This window comes from Coregonus clupeaformis, unplaced genomic scaffold (assembly GCF_020615455.1).
Source record: "Coregonus clupeaformis isolate EN_2021a unplaced genomic scaffold, ASM2061545v1 scaf0418, whole genome shotgun sequence".
NCBI lineage: Eukaryota > Metazoa > Chordata > Actinopteri > Salmoniformes > Salmonidae > Coregonus > Coregonus clupeaformis.
This window is the reverse complement of record NW_025533873.1, coordinates 287,501-305,000: the sequence shown is the minus strand read 5'-3', so window position 1 is coordinate 305,000 and position 17,500 is coordinate 287,501. Positions and strand designations below refer to the sequence as shown.

Sequence of the window (17,500 nt, the reverse complement as noted above, 5' to 3'; positions counted from 1 at the left end):
TGCCCAAAGACAGGAGTCAGCACACACCCCCCAGGCCGGCCCAAAGACAGAGTCAGCACACACCCCCAGGCCGGCCCAAAGACAGGAGTCAGCACACACCCCCAGCCTGGCCCAAAGACAGGAGTCAGCACCCCCCAGGCCGGCCCAAAGACAGGAGTCAGCACACACTCCCAGCCCGGCCCAATGATAGGTCATCACCTACCCTCGGCCCAAAGACAGGAGTCAGCACACACCCCCCAGCCCGGCCCAAAGACAGGAGTCAGCACACACCCCCCAGCCCTGCCCAAAGACAGGAGTCAGCACACACCCCCAGCCCGGCCCAAAGACAGGAGTCAGCACACACCCCCAGGCCGGCCCAAAGACAGGAGTCAGCACACACCCCCAGCCCTGCCCAAAGACAGGAGTCAACACACACCCCCAGCCCGGCCCAATGACAGGAGTCAGCACACACCCCCAGGCCGGCCCAATGACAGGAGGCAGCACACACCCCCAGCCCTGCCCAAAGACAGGAGTCAGCACACACCCCCAGCCCTGCCCAAAGACAGGAGTCAGCACACACCCCCAGCCCGGCCCAAAGACAGGAGTCAGCACACACCCCCAGCCCGGCCCAATGACAGGAGTCAGCACACACCCCCAGGCTGGCCCAAAGACAGGAGTCAGCACACACCCCTGGCCGGACCAAAGACAGGAGTCAACACACCCCCAGGCCGGCCCAATGATAGGAGTCAGCACACACCCCCAGCCCGGCCCAATGACAGGAGTCAGCACACACCCCCAGCCCTGCCCAAAGACAGGAGTCATCACCTACCCTCGGCCCAAAGACAGGAGTCAACACACACCCCCAGCCCGGCCCAATGACAGGAGTCAGCACACACCCCCAGCCCGGCCCAAAGACAGGAGGCAGCACACACCCCCAGGCCGGCCCAATGACAGGAGTCAGCACACCCCCCCGGCCCGGCCCAATGATAGGAGTCAGCACACACCCCCAGGCCGGCCCAAAGACAGGAGTCAACACACACCCCCAGGCCGGACCAATGACAGGAGTCAGCACACACCCCCAGGCCGGCCCAAAGACAGGAGTCAGCACACACCCCCAGCCCGGCCCAAAGACAGGAGTCAGCACACACTCCCAGCCCGGCCCAATGATAGGAGTCATCACCTACCCTCGGCCCAAAGACAGGAGGCAGCACACACCCCCAGCCCGGCCCAAAGACAGGAGTCAGCACACACCCCCCAGGCCGGACCAAAGACAGGAGTCAGCACACACCCCCCAGGCCGGCCCAAAGATAGGAGTCATCACCTACCCTCGGCCCAAAGACAGGAGTCAGCACACACCCCAGGCCGGCCCAATGATAGGAGTCATCACCTACCCTCGGCCCAAAGACAGGAGTCAGCACACCTCCCAGCCCGGCCCAATGATAGGAGTCATCACCTACCCTCGGCCCAAAGACAGGAGTCAGCACACACCCCCAGCCCGGCCCAAAGACAGGAGTCAGCACACACCCCCCAGGCCGGCCCAAAGACAGGAGTCAGCACACACCCCCAGGCCGGCCCAATGATAGGAGTCATCACCTACCCTCGGCCCAAAGACAGGATCAGCACACACCCCCAGGCCGGCCCAATGATAGAGTCATCACCTACCCTCGGCCCAAAGACAGGAGTCAGCACACACTCCCAGCCCGGCCCAATGATAGGAGTCATCACCTACCCTCGGCCCAAAGACAGGAGTCAGCACACACCCCCAGCCCGGCCCAAAGACAGGAGTCAGCACACACCCCCAGGCCGGCCCAATGACAGGAGTCAGCACACACCCCCAGCCCGGCCCAATGACAGGAGTCAACACACACCCCCAGCCCGGCCCAATGACAGGAGTCAGCACACACCCCCAGCCCGGCCCAATGACAGGAGTCAGCACACACCCCCAGGCCGGCCCAAAGACAGGAGTCAGCACACACCCCCCAGCCCGGCCCAAAGACAGGAGTCAGCACACACCCCCCAGCCCGGCCCAATGATAGAGTCAACACACACCCCCAGGCTGGCCCAATGACAGGAGTCAGCACACACCCCCAGGCCGGCCCAAAGACAGGAGTCAGCACACACCCCCAGGCCGGCCCAAAGACAGGAGTCAGCACACACCCCCAGGCCGGCCCAATGACAGGAGTCAGCACACACCCCCAGGCCGGCCCAAAGACAGGAGTCAGCACACACCCCCAGCCCGGCCCAATGATAGGAGTCAACACACACCCCCAGGCCGGCCCAATGACAGGAGTCAGCACACACCCCCAGCCCGGCCCAAAGACAGGAGTCAGCACACACCCCCAGCCCGGCCCAATGATAGGAGTCAACACACACCCCCAGGCCGGCCCAATGACAGGAGTCAGCACACACCCCCAGGCCGGCCCAATGACAGGAGTCAGCACACACCCCCAGGCCGGCCCAATGACAGGAGTCAGCACACACCCCCAGGCCGGCCCAATGACAGGAGTCAGCACACACCCCCAGCGTGCCAGAGCTGTTTCACCACACTAAGCTGTGTGGAGCCTCTCCTCCAGCTCTCTGCTCTTTCAGACTTTCTCCTTTTTCTCTAACATCAATATAAACAGGAGTTGTCGTCTCTGGTCCATCTGACCACCACACAGAGAGAGACAGATGCCATGCTGTGTCTGAGAGGAGGTGAGGAGAGGAGGAGGAGGACAGAGAGGAGGAGGAGGAGAGAGGAGGAGCAGAGGAGAGAGGAGGTGAGGAGAGGCTGCTGGGTGTCTGCAGTGCACAGCTCAGAAAACTGACAGATTATATTCTAGCTGCACCGGGCTGACAAAGGGCTGGGGGGAGGGAAGTGTCTGCTTCCTGTGGTGTGACTTAAGAACATACAGAAATAGAATAGCAGTCTAATTCTATATAATATTCTGATTGTATATAATAGGATTAGGACAATGTGATTGTATATCATAGGACCAGGATAATGTGGTTGTATATAATAGGACCAGGATAATGTGGTTGTATATAATAGGACCAGGATAATGTGGTTGTATATAATAGGACCAGGATAATGTGATTGTATATAATAGGACCAGGATAATGTGGTTGTATATAATAGGACCAGGATAATGTGGTTGTATATAATAGGACCAGGATAATGTGGTTGTATATAATAGGACCAGGATAATGTGGTTGTATATAATAGGACTAGGATAATGTGATTGTATATAATAGGACCAGGATAATGTGGTTGTATATAATAGGACTAGGATAATGTGGTCGTATATAATAGGACCAGGATAATGTGGTTGTATATAATAGGACCAGGATAATGTGGTTGTATATAATAGGACTAGGATAATGTGATTGTATATAATAGGACCAGGATAATGTGGTTGTATATAATAGGACTAGGATAATGTGATTGTATATAATAGGACCAGGATAATGTGGTTGTATATAATAGGACCAGGATAATGTGGTTGTATATAATAGGACTAGGATAATGTGATTGTATATAATAGGACCAGGATAATGTGGTTGTATATAATAGGACTAGGATAATGTGGTTGCATATAATAGGACCAGGATAATGTGGTTGTATATAATAGGACCAGGATAATGTGGTTGTATATAATAGGACTAGGATAATGTGATTGTATATAATAGGACCAGGATAATGTGGTTGTATATAATAGGACTAGGATAATGTGATTGTATATAATAGGACCAGGATAATGTGGTTGTATATAATAGGACCAGGATAATGTGGTTGTATATAATAGGACTAGGATAATGTGGTTGTATATAATAGGACCAGGATAATGTGATTGTATATAATAGGACCGGGATAATGTGATTGTATATAATAGGACCGGGATAATGTGGTTGTATATAATAGGACTGGGATAATGTGGTTGTATATAATAGGACCGGGATAATATGGTTGTATATAATAGGACCGGGATAATGTGGTTGTATATAATAGGACCAGGATAATGTGGTTGTATATAATAGGACCAGGATAATGTGGTTGTATATAATAGGACCAGGATAATGTGGTTGTATATAATAGGACCAGGATAATGTGGTTGTATATAATAGGACCAGGATAATGTGGTTGTATATAATAGGACCAGGATAATGTGGTTGTATATAATAGGACCAGGATAATGTGGTTGTATATAATAGGACCAGGATAATGTGGTTGTATATAATAGGACCAGGATAATGTGGTTGTATATAATAGGACCAGGATAATGTGGTTGTATATAATAGGACCAGGATAATGTGGTTGTATATAATAGGACCAGGATAATGTGGTTGTATATAATAGGACCAGGATAATGTGGTTGTATATAATAGGACCAGGATAATGTGGTTGTATATAATAGGACCAGGATAATGTGGTTGTATATAATAGGACCAGGATAATGTGGTTGTATATAATAGGACCAGGATAATGTGGTTGTATATAATAGGACCAGGATAATGTGGTTGTATATAATAGGACCAGGATAATGTGGTTGTATATAATAGGACCAGGATAATGTGGTTGTATATAATAGGACCAGGATAATGCGGTTGTATATAATAGGACCAGGATAATGCGGTTGTATATAATAGGACCAGGATAATGCGGTTGTATATAATAGGACCAGGATAATGTGGTTGTATATAATAGGACCAGGATAATGTGGTTGTATATCATAGGACCAGGATAATGTGGTTGTATATCATAGGACCAGGATAATGTGGTTGTATATAATAGGACCAGGATAATGTGGTTGTATATAATAGGACCAGGATAATGTGGTTGTATATAATAGGACCAGGATAATGTGGTTGTATATAATAGGACCAGGATAATGTGGTTGTATATAATAGGACCAGGATAACGTGGTTGTATATAATAGGACCAGGATAATGTGGTTGTATATAATAGGACCAGGATAATGTGGTTGTGTTTCTACGGACAGCAGCATGTGGGCTATAACCCATCTATCTACTGGACTTAGTAAATCAGAACCATATTACATTATTTATTTTTTACATTACTATTGGATTCCTGGGATGTACTGCTACTTAATAATTATATATATATATATATATAATTATATATATATATATATATATATATATATATATATATATATATATATATATATATATATATATATATATATATATATATATATATATATAAGACAGACTAACAGCTAGAAAGATAAAACGCGTTACTATATCTATCTATATATCTAAATACACTGCTCAAAAAAATAAAGGGAACACTTAAAACAACACAATGTAACTCCAAGTCAATCACACTTCTGTGAAATCAAACTGTCCACTTAGGAAGCAACACTGATTGACAATAAATTTCACATGCTGTTGTGCAAATGGATTAGACAACAGGTGGAAATTATAGGCAATTAGCAAGACACCCCCAATAAAGGACTGGTTCTGCAGGTGGTGACCACAGACCACTTCTCAGTTCCTATGCTTCCTGGATGATGTTTTGGTCACTTTTGAATGCTGGCGGTGCTTTCACTCTAGTGGTAGAATGAGACGGAGTCTACAACCCACACAAGTGGCTCAGGTAGTGCAGCTCATCCAGGATGGCACATCAATGCGAGCTGTGGCAAGAAGGTTTGCTGTGTGTCAGCGTAGTGTCCAGAGCATGGAGGCGCTACCAGGAGACAGGCCAGTACATCAGGAGACGTGGAGGAGGCCGTAGGAGGGCAACAACCCAGCAGCAGGACCGCTACCTCCGCCTTTGTGCAAGGAGGAGCAGGAGGAGCACTGCCAGAGCCCTGCAAAATGACCTCCAGCAGGCCACAAATGTGCATGTGTCTGCTCAAACGGTCAGAAACAGACTCCATGAGGGTGGTATGAGGGCCTGACGTCCACAGGTGGGGGTTGTGCTTACAGCCAAACACCGTGCAGGACGTTTGGCATTTGCCAGAGAACACAAAGATTGGCAAATTTGCCACTGGCGCCCTGTGCTCTTCACAGATGAAAGCAGGTTCACACTGAGCACGTGACAGAGTCTGGAGACGCCGTGGAGAACGTTCTGCTGCCTGCAACATCCTCCAGCATGACCGGTTTGGCGGTGGGTCAGTCATGGTGTGGGGTGGCATTTCTTTGGGGGGCTGCACAGCCCTCCATGTGCTCGCCAGAGGTAGCCTGACTGCCATTAGGTACCGAGATGAGATCCTCAGACCCCTTGTGAGATCATATGCTGGTGCGGTTGGCCCTGGGTTCCCCCTAATGCAAGACAATGCTAGACCTCATGTGGCTGGAGTGTGTCAGCAGATCCTGCAAGAGGAAGGCATTGATGCTATGGACTGGCCCGCCCGTTCCCCAGACCTGAATCCAATTGAGCACATCATGTCTCGCTCCATCCACCAACGCCACGTTGCACCACAGACTGTCCAGGAGTTGGCGGATGCTTTGGTCCAGGTCTGGGAGGAGATCCCTCAGGAGACCTTCCACCACCTCATCAGGAGCATGCCCAGGCGTTGTAGGGGAGGTCATACAGGCACGTGGAGGCCACACACACTACTGAGCCTCATTTTGACTTGTTTTAAGGACATTACATCAAAGTTGGATCAGCCTGTAGTGTGGTTTCCCACTTTAATTTTGAGGGTGACTCCAAATCCAGACCTCCATGGGTTGATACATTTGATTTCCATTGATAATTTTTGTGTGATTTTGTTGTCAGCACATTCAACTATGTAAAGAAAAAAGTATTTAATGAGATTATTTCATTCATTCAGATCTAGGATGTGTTATTTTAGTGTTCCCTTTATTTTTTAGAGCAGTATATATCTAGCATATAATCCGACAGAATAACATCTAGAAAGATAAAACACTTGTTCATGTGGTTGTTATAGTTGCGTGTTCAGCACAGAGCCAGAGATGACCCCACTGGGATGTCTCCCATTCAGACGGGGCGGAGCCAGAGATGACCCCAATGGGATGTCTCCCATTCAGACGGGGCGGGCCAGAGATGACCCTACTGGGATGTCTCCCATTCAGACGGGGCGGGGCAGAGATGACCCTACTGGGATGTCTCCCATTCAGACGGGGCGGGGCCAGAGATGACCCCACTGGGATGTCTCACATTCAGACGCAGAATAGTTACATATGGAAGACACACACACGGGTTTGGTTTGCAAATTAATTATTGATTGTTGACATCAGTGTGTGTGATTGTTGACATCAGTGTGTGTGCTGTGTGATTGTTGACCCAGACAGAACTAAAGTCTTGTGTAGTTGGTCAGCTGCCCCATAAAGTTCTGGGTCCATATGTGTTAAGAGATCGAACGAGGACGGAATCGCAATGAAGAGCTCCGCTCTCTGTCTTTACTAGTTACTGGCAGGTCTCTGAGCAGAATGTCCCCTGGCCTCTATGTCTTTACTAGTTACTGGCAGGTCTCTGAGCAGAATGTCCCCTGGCCTCTCTGTCTTTACTAGTTACTGGCAGGTCTCTGAGCAGAATGTCCCCTGGCCACTGTCTTTACTAGTTACTGGCAGGTCTCTGAGCAGAATGTCCCCTGGCCTCTCTGTCTTTACTAGTTACTGGCAGGTCTCTGAGCAGAATGTCCCCTGGCCACTGTCTTTACTAGTTACTGGCAGGTCTCTGAGCAGAATGTCCCCTGGCCACTGTCTTTACTAGTTACTGGCAGGTCTCTGAGCAGAATGTCCCCTGGCCTCTCTGTCTTTACTAGTTACTGGCAGGTCTCTGAGCAGAATGTCCCTGTCTTTACTAGTTACTGGCAGGTCTCTGAGCAGAATGTCCCTGTCTTTACTAGTTACTGGCAGGTCTCTGAGCAGAATGTCCCCTGGCCTCTCTGTCTTTACTAGTTACTGGCAGGTCTATGAGCAGAATGTCCCTGTCTTTACTAGTTACTGGCAGGTCTCTGAGCAGAATGTCCCCTGGCCTCTCTGTCTTTACTAGTTACTGGCAGGTCTCTGAGCAGAATGTCCCTGTCTTTACTAGTTACTGGCAGGTCTCTGAGCAGAATGTCCCCTGGCCTCTCTGTCTTTACTAGTTACTGGCAGGTATCTGAGCAGAATGTCCCCTGGCCTCTCTGTCTTTACTAGTTACTGGCAGGTCTCTGAGCAGAATGTCCCCTGGCCTCTGTCTTTACTAGTTACTGGCAGGTCTCTGAGCAGAATGTCCCCTGGCCTCTCTGTCTTTACTAGTTACTGGCAGGTCTCTGAGCAGAATGTCCCCTGGCCTCTCTGTCTTTACTAGTTACTGGCAGGTCTCTGAGCAGAATGTCCCCTGGCCTCTCTGTCTTTACTAGTTACTGGCAGGTCTCTGAGCAGAATGTCCCCTGGCCTCTCTGTCTTTACTAGTTACTGGCAGGTCTCTGAGCAGAATGTCCCCTGGCCTCTCTGTCTTTACTAGTTACTGGCAGGTCTCTGAGCAGAATGTCCCCTGGCCTCTCTGTCTTTACTAGTTACTGGCAGGTCTCTGAGCAGAATGTCCCCTGGCCTCTCTGTCTTTACTAGTTACTGGCAGGTCTCTGAGCAGAATGTCCCCTGGCCTCTCTGTCTTTACTAGTTACTGGCAGGTCTCTGAGCAGAATGTCCCCTGGCCTCTCTGTCTTTACTAGTTACTGGCAGGTCTCTGAGCAGAATGTCCCCTGGCCTCTCTGTCTTTACTAGTTACTGGCAGGTCTCTGAGCAGAATGTCCCCTGGCCTCTCTGTCTTTACTAGTTACTGGCAGGTCTCTGAGCAGAATGTCCCCTGGCCTCTCTGTCTTTACTAGTTACTGGCAGGTCTCTGAGCAGAATGTCCCCTGGCCTCTCTGTCTTTACTAGTTACTGGCAGGTCTCTGAGCAGAATGTCCCCTGGCCTCTCTGTCTTTACTAGTTACTGGCAGGTCTCTGAGCAGAATGTCCCCTGGCCTCTCTGTCTTTACTAGTTACTGGCAGGTCTCTGAGCAGAATGTCCCCTGGCCTCTCTGTCTTTACTAGTTACTGGCAGGTCTCTGAGCAGAATGTCCCCTGGCCTCTCTGTCTTTACTAGTTACTGGCAGGTCTCTGAGCAGAATGTCCCCTGGCCTTCTGAAATCTGAAAGATGCAATTCATGATTTGTCCAAAGCACGGAAACTAATGCTGCTGGTTGACAGATATACGGTACCATTTATGTTTACATAGTCTGTCCATGAGCGATTAGCTACTCCAACACACACACCCACACCCCGAGTCCTACCTTGCCTGGTTAGGTTCTAGTACTGTTCTATAAGGTTGTGTTGGTCCTACCTTGTCCGGTTAGGTTCTAGTACTGTTCTATAAGGTTGTGTTGGTCCTACCTTGTCCGGTTAGGTTCTAGTACTGTTCTATAAGGTTGTGTTGGTCCTACCTTGTCTGGTTAGGTTCTAGTACTGTTCTATAAGGTTGTGTTGGTCCTACGTTAGGTTCTAGTACTGTTCTATAAGGTTGTGTTGGTCCTGTTAGGTTCTAGTACTGTTCTATAAGGTTGTGTTGGTCCTACGTTAGGTTCTAGTACTGTTCTATAAGGTTGTGTTGGTCCTACGTTAGGTTCTAGTACTGTTCTATAAGGTTGTGTTGGTCCTACGTTAGGTTCTAGTACTGTTCTATAAGGTTGTGTTGGTCCTACCTTGTCTGGTTAGGTTCTAGTACCGTTCTATAAGGTTGTGTTGGTCCTACCTTGCCTGGTTAGGTTCTAGTACTGTTCTATAAGGTTGTGTTGGTCCTACCTTGCCTGGTTAGGTTCTAGTACTGTTCTATAAGGTTGTGTTGGTCCTACCTTGTCCGGTTAGGTTCTAGTACTGTTCTATAAGGTTGTGTTGGTCCTACCTTGTCCGGTTAGGTTCTAGTTCTGTTCTATAAGGTTGTGTTGGTCCTACCTTGTCTGGTTAGGTTCTAGTACTGTTCTATAAGGTTGTGTTGGTCCTACGTTAGGTTCTAGTACTGTTCTATAAGGTTGTGTTGGTCCTACGTTAGGTTCTAGTACTGTTCTATAAGGTTGTGTTGGTCCTACCTTGCCTGGTTAGGTTCTAGTACTGTTCTATAAGGTTGTGTTGGTCCTACCTGGTCCGGTTAGGTTCTAGTACTGTTCTATAAGGTTGTGTTGGTCCTACCTTGTCCGGTTAGGTTCTAGTACTGTTCTATAAGGTTGTGTTGGTCCTACCTTGCCTGGGTAGGTTCTAGTACTGTTCTATAAGGTTGTGTTGGTCCTACCTTGCCTGGGTAGGTTCTAGTACTGTTCTATAAGGTTGTGTTGGTCCTACCTTGTCTGGTTAGGTTCTAGTACTGTTCTATAAGGTTGTGTTGGTCCTACCTTGTCTGGTTAGGTTCTAGTACTGTTCTATAAGGTTGTGTTGGTCCTACCTTGTCTGGTTAGGTTCTAGTACTGTTCTATAAGGTTGTGTTGGTCCTACCTTGTCTGGTTAGGTTCTAGTACTGTTCTATAAGGTTGTGTTGGTCCTACCTTGCCCGGTTAGGTTCTAGTACTGTTCTATAAGGTTGTGTTGGTCCTACCTTGCCTGGTTAGGTTCTAGTAGTGTTCTATAAGGTTGTGTTGCTCCTACCTTGCCTGGTTAGGTTCTAGTAGTGTTCTATAAGGTTGTGTTGGTCCTACCTTGTCCGGTTAGGTTCTAGTACTGTTCTATAAGGTTGTGTTGGTCCTACCTTGCCTGGGTAGGTTCTAGTACTGTTCTATAAGGTTGTGTTGGTCCTACCTTGTCTGGTTAGGTTCTAGTACTGTTCTATAAGGTTGTGTTGGTCCTACGTTAGGTTCTAGTACTGTTCTATAAGGTTGTGTTGGTCCTACCTTGTCTGGTTAGGTTCTAGTACTGTTCTATAAGGTTGTGTTGGTCCTACCTTGTCTGGTTAGGTTCTAGTACTGTTCTATAAGGTTGTGTTGGTCCTACCTTGTCCGGTTAGGTTCTAGTACTGTTCTATAAGGTTGTGTTGGTCCTACCTTGTCTGGTTAGGTTCTAGTGCTGTTCTATAAGGGTTGTGTTGGTCCTAGTTAGGTTCTAGTACTGTTCTATAAGGTTGTGTTGGTCCTACGTTAGGTTCTAGTACTGTTCTATAAGGTTGTGTTGGTCCTACCTTGCCTGGTTAGGTTCTAGTACTGTTCTATAAGGTTGTGTTGGTCCTACCTGGTCCGGTTAGGTTCTAGTACTGTTCTATAAGGTTGTGTTGGTCCTACCTTGTCCGGTTAGGTTCTAGTACTGTTCTATAAGGTTGTGTTGGTCCTACCTTGCCTGGGTAGGTTCTAGTACTGTTCTATAAGGTTGTGTTGGTCCTACCTTGCCTGGGTAGGTTCTAGTACTGTTCTATAAGGTTGTGTTGGTCCTACCTTGTCTGGTTAGGTTCTAGTACTGTTCTATAAGGTTGTGTTGGTCCTACCTTGTCTGGTTAGGTTCTAGTACTGTTCTATAAGGTTGTGTTGGTCCTACCTTGTCTGGTTAGGTTCTAGTACTGTTCTATAAGGTTGTGTTGGTCCTACCTTGTCTGGTTAGGTTCTAGTACTGTTCTATAAGGTTGTGTTGGTCCTACCTTGCCCGGTTAGGTTCTAGTACTGTTCTATAAGGTTGTGTTGGTCCTACCTTGCCTGGTTAGGTTCTAGTAGTGTTCTATAAGGTTGTGTTGCTCCTACCTTGCCTGGTTAGGTTCTAGTAGTGTTCTATAAGGTTGTGTTGGTCCTACCTTGTCCGGTTAGGTTCTAGTACTGTTCTATAAGGTTGTGTTGGTCCTACCTTGCCTGGGTAGGTTCTAGTACTGTTCTATAAGGTTGTGTTGGTCCTACCTTGTCTGGTTAGGTTCTAGTACTGTTCTATAAGGTTGTGTTGGTCCTACGTTAGGTTCTAGTACTGTTCTATAAGGTTGTGTTGGTCCTACCTTGTCTGGTTAGGTTCTAGTACTGTTCTATAAGGTTGTGTTGGTCCTACCTTGTCTGGTTAGGTTCTAGTACTGTTCTATAAGGTTGTGTTGGTCCTACCTTGTCCGGTTAGGTTCTAGTACTGTTCTATAAGGTTGTGTTGGTCCTACCTTGTCTGGTTAGGTTCTAGTGCTGTTCTATAAGGTTGTGTTGGTCCTACCTTGTCTGGTTAGGTTCTAGTACTGTTCTATAAGGTTGTGTTGGTCCTACCTTGTCTGGTTAGGTTCTAGTGCTGTTCTATAAGGTTGTGTTGGTCCTACCTTGTCCGGTTAGGTTCTAGTACTGTTCTATAAGGTTGTGTTGGTCCTACGTTAGGTTCTAGTAGTGTTCTATAAGGTTGTGTTGGTCCTACCTTGTCTGGTTAGGTTCTAGTACTGTTCTATAAGGTTGTGTTGGTCCTACGTTAGGTTCTAGTAGTGTTCTATAAGGTTGTGTTGTTCCTACCTTGTCTGGTTAGGTTCTAGTACTGTTCTATAAGGTTGTGTTGGTCCTACCTTGTCTGGTTAGGTTCTAGTACTGTTCTATAAGGTTGTGTTGGTCCTACCTTGTCCGGTTAGGTTCTAGTGCTGTTCTATAAGGTTGTGTTGGTCCTACGTTAGGTTCTAGTACTGTTCTATAAGGTTGTGTTGGTCCTACCTTGTCAGGTTAGGTTCTAGTACTGTTCTATAAGGTTGTGTTGGTCCTACCTTGTCTGGTTAGGTTCTAGTACTGTTCTATAAGGTTGTGTTGGTCCTACCTTGTCCGGTTAGGTTCTAGTAGTGTTCTATAAGGTTGTGTTGGTCCTACCTTGTCTGGTTAGGTTCTAGTGCTGTTCTATAAGGTTGTGTTGGTCCTACCTTGTCTGGTTAGGTTCTAGTGCTGTTCTATAAGGTTGTGTTGGTCCTACCTTGTCCGGTTAGGTTCTAGTAGTGTTCTATAAGGTTGTGTTGGTCCTACCTTGCCTGGGTAGGTTCTAGTACTGTTCTATAAGGTTGTGTTGGTCCTACCTTGCCCGGTTAGGTTCTAGTGCTGTTCTATAAGGTTGTGTTGGTCCTACCTTGCCTGGTGGAGACGTTCCTCTCGTTTCCGGCGGTGAGAACCACCTGAGGGTGACTCTGCTCCAGAGAGAACATCTCATCCTTCCCCACGCGGCTGCTCTTCCCACTCTTCATGGTCCCGCTCGGCCCCGACGGCACCAGGTAGCGGCCAAAACAATCCCTGAACGCCACCTTCCCAGAGCGGAACTCCAGCGTGTATCCGGTGGTCTTGTCGGGCGTGGCCTCCAGGCTGCCGTCGTTCTTCAGGAAGCGGTTATCAGACGTCTGCAGGTGGTAGCGTTGGTCTCTGAACACCAGGGTGATTAGGGAGTCCACCCCCCACGGGACGTCTCGGTCTATAGAGACCTCGTCCACCTTAGAGGACAGGTGGGCATAACGCTTCCTGGTCACGCTGAAGATGTTCACCTGGAGGGGTGGGGTTAGAGGTCAGGTGTTAGAGGGGGGAGGGTGGAGGAGAGGGCGGGGGGGGGGTTGTGTGTGTGTGTTACCTGAGGGTGCATAGCAATGTGAACGCTCCATTTTTCAGCCACTGATGCAGTCTGGGAGAGAGCGAGAGAGAGAGAGAGAGAGAGAGAGAGAGAGAGAAAGAGAGAGAGAGAGAGAGACAGAGAGACAGAGAGACAGAGAGACAGAGAGAGAGAGAGAGAGAGAGAGAGAGAGAGAGAGAGAGAGAGAGAGAGAGAGAGAGAGAGAGAGAGAGAGAGAGAGAGAGAGAGAGAGAGAGAGAGAGAGAGAGAGAGAGAGAGACAGAGAGACAGAGAGACAGAGAGACAGAGAGACAGAGAGACAGAGAGACAGAGAGACAGAGAGACAGAGAGAGAAACACATTACACAATATATAGGACACACACTAGGAACACGGCGTACGTACGTACGTTATTTAACAACATCATGTAGAGAAAGAGAGGTTATGAACGTTCTTCAGCTCATCATGCAGTCTGAACATACCTACCTGGGCAAAGCAGCTGATCCGATCCTCTGTGCCTCCCAGATATCTGCCGTGGACCTCTGACTGAAACCCATGAGAATATACAAAATCACACACTACATCGTCTATTTCCTCTTTCTGACAAAACACCTCCACACATTAGACACACACTACACTTCACACACACACACACACACACAAACAAGCACATTCAATCCCTATGTTTGGGTTTTCAGCCGTTACGGTCGCCCAACATTTAGCGCCACGTGAACTACAATTCCAAACGCTGTGTTTTAACGTTTCCAAAAATCTATAAAATCGCTTTCTAACCGGTATTTTTTTTTCTCGAAACAAATGCTGATAGGTCTCTTATCTTTCATATCAGCGAGAAATAATATTTCAAACAAAAAAAAAAGCTACGCTTACTGTAGCAGTTTATCACAGATCAACAAGCTGTGGTACCTCCAGTTGACCAACTACACTTCCTACCCAGTTAGCTTACACACAGGTTGTGTTCGTCTAAAAACAGACTGTTACCATGGTTACTCCATGTTACCAGTCTGGAGAAGTCTGTTACCATGGTTACTCCATGTTACCAGTCTGGAGAAGTCTGTTACCATGGTTACTCCATGTTACCAGTCTGGAGAAGTCTGTTACCATGGTTACTCCATGTTACCAGTCTGGAGAAGTCTGTTACCATGGTTACTCCATGTTACCAGTCTGGAGAAGTCTGTTACCATGGTTACTCCATGTTGCCAGTCTGGAGAAGTCTGTTACCATGGTTACTCCATGTTGCCAGTCTGGAGAAGTCTGTTACCATGGTTACTCCATGTTGCCAGTCTGGAGAAGTCTGTTACCATGGTTACTCCATGTTGCCAGTCTGGAGAAGTCTGTTACCATGGTTACTCCATGTTACCAGTCTGGAGACGTCTGTTACCATGGTTACTCCATGTTACCAGTCTGGACAAGTCTGTTACCATGGTTACTCCATGTTACCAGTCTGGACAAGTCTGTAGTGTCTACGAGGCAGAATGTTGAATAAAATCATTTTTAAAAACTTTACCGGTTGTACATGTTTGTTGGTCCTTTTGGCGGTAGGAGGGGGGGATCCACAGGGAAGTGATGCACAACATGTAAACAATAGCCAAATGTAGTCGACCGAAGCACGTTTCCTCGTGTAACCGGTGTGAAATGGCTAGCTAGTTAGCGGTGTGCGCTAGTAGCATTTCAATCGGGGTGACGTCACTCGCTCTGAGACCTTGGAAGTAGTTGTTTCCCTTTGCTCTGCGAGGGGGGCCGCGGCTTTTTGTGGAGCGACGGGTAACGGTGCTTCGAGGGTGACTGTTGTCGATGTGTGCAGAGGGTCCCTGGTTCGAGCCCAGGTAGGGGCGAGGAGAGGGACGGAAGCAACACGGTTACACTCGCAAATCAGCTGGAAGTGTTTGCAACAGTATTGAATATAAAAAGGCAGAAATACAAAACGATACACAGACCGGCATACTGAAGGTCAGGTTGATGACACTATGGATATTTTGTCTCACATTCCTCCCTGCAAAAAGGACCAACCACATGGACAACTGGTAAAGCGGGGCTTTCATTTTATTCAGCATTCTGGCTTGTAGAGGTCATGAGAGGAAACTTTCCTGATCCAAACGCTTATTTCTGCCCTATGTAGTACACTGCACAACAATACAAAACGCAACATGTAAAAGTGTTGGTCCCATGTCTCATGAGCTGAAATAAAAAGATCCCAGAAATGTTCCATCCACACAAAAAGCTTACTGTGCTCAAATGTTGTGCAGAAATGTGTTTACATCCCCTGTTAGTGAGCATTTCTCCTTTTCGCCAAGATAATCCATCCACCTGACAGGTGTGGAATATCAAGAAGATGATTAAACAGCATGATCATTACACAGGTGCACCTCGTGCTGGGGACAATAAAAGGCCACTCTAAAATGTGTAGTTTTGTCCCACAACACAATGCCACAGATGTCTCAAGTTGAGGGAGCGTGCAATTGGCATGCTGACTGCAGGAATGTCCACCAGAGCTGTTGCCAGGGAATTTAATGTTAATTTATCTACCATAAGCCGCCTCCAACGTTGTTTTAGAGAATTTGGCAGTATGTCCAACAGGCCTCACAACCGCAGATCACGTGTAACCAAGCCAGCCCAGGACCTCCACACCCGGCTTCTTTACCTGCGGTATCGTCTGAGAGGGGGGCTGCTGAGGAGTATTTCTGTCTGTATTAAAGCCCGTTTGTGGAGAAAAACTCATTCTGATTGGCTGCGACCTGGCTCCCCAGTGGGTGGGCCTGGCTCCCCTCCCAGGCCCACCCATGGCTGCGACCCTGCAGTCAGTCAGGTGAGTGAAATCCATAGATTAGGGCCTAATGAATTTATTTCAATTGACTGATTTCCTTATATAAAAAACTGTAAAAAAAATCTTTGAAAATTGTTGCATGTTGCGTTTATATTTTTGTTCAGGCAATTCAACTCAACATCGGTTCTCTAGGCTAAGGTGTTCAAAGCGTTTTGGCAACGGGTGCCGCCTAGGTTTTCTGTCAGTCTTCCTTAAACATGCGCTGTGACATGGAGATAAGGCCTTGTGGGAACATTAACCCTATTAAAAAAAAAAGAAAGGTGTGTAGAACTAGAAAATGTAGGCTACCGTTTGTTTTTTTGAAAATAATTTCTTGCCGATATGAAAGACACATTCCTTATGTTTCCAAAACAGTACCCCAAGCGATGCGCGTTAACGTTTAGAGCAAGCGTCGGGACTCTTTAACACCCCCCGGGTCAGAAGATACTATCGTTAATAGGCGCCAAAGCGGTTACCGTATATGAATAGGGGTAACAATACATAGGCAAGTCTCTCATGCGTTCACTCTCACCCCCTCATCCTCTCATCCTACCTGCAGAGACCATCTCCCATCGTCGTGAGCCGTGATGATGAACCGGGTCTCGGGTCCAGAACTCTCACTATCCCCGGTAACGTTCCCGTCTTTATCCACCGCTATGTAACGACCCAGGTGCGACTTGAGACAGAACACATTACCGGCAGCCTCCTCCCCGCTCTGCTCCAGGGTCCAAATCTGCTTCTTCTTCAAACTTGTGGCCGAGGCGTTGATTTTAAATCCGAACGTTTCAGCCGTTAGGTATTTATTCCCGCAGTTGATCAAACCGAACTGGATCTGAAGCATGTCGCTGGTCCCGTTACTGGCCCCGTTACTACACATGATGATCGATCTTTTCTCGGTTCCAACCGGTCCGGGTGAGTGTGTGTTGTTGTTCTGGTCACGAGGATTCCGTGGCTCGGACAGATGCGGTCTGTTCCTCCGCCTTGCGAGCTTCTCTTTGTTTGGGAAGTGTCTGAGTTGGGAGGAAAAAGAGAGAGAATGTGGTGTATGGGCGCTCGCAAGTCCTCTGTGCTTTCCCACAGCATCCGCTCCGTGCCACAGCTGCACTTTTTATACTGGTTGGTGACGACAGCCCGCAGGTCACGCCCCCTCTGGATAGAACTCGGGATGCATCTCAACATTACAAGGCTAGTGGCCTCTTCTCTCTCCTCCTCTCCTCTCCTCTCCTCTCTCCTCTTCTCTCTCCTCCTCTCTTCTCCTCTCCTCTGT

At 47.9% G+C, this 17,500-nt stretch overlaps 1 protein-coding gene across 1 annotated transcript in view; it reads right to left on the bottom strand.

Annotated features, from left to right (window-relative positions):
* Positions 1-17,320, bottom strand: part of LOC123484720 (fascin-like) — a 44,602-nt gene extending 27,282 nt beyond the window's left edge. The window contains exons 1-4 of the mRNA XM_045215290.1: positions 16,787-17,320; positions 13,899-13,958; positions 13,435-13,485; positions 12,946-13,351 (exon numbers count right to left, since the gene is read on the bottom strand). Of these exons, the coding sequence (XP_045071225.1) occupies positions 12,946-13,351; positions 13,435-13,485; positions 13,899-13,958; positions 16,787-17,110 (841 nt within the window). The 5' untranslated portion in view covers positions 17,111-17,320. The remainder of the gene's footprint in view (positions 1-12,945; positions 13,352-13,434; positions 13,486-13,898; positions 13,959-16,786) is intronic.
* Between the last annotated feature and the right edge of the window lie 180 nt (positions 17,321-17,500).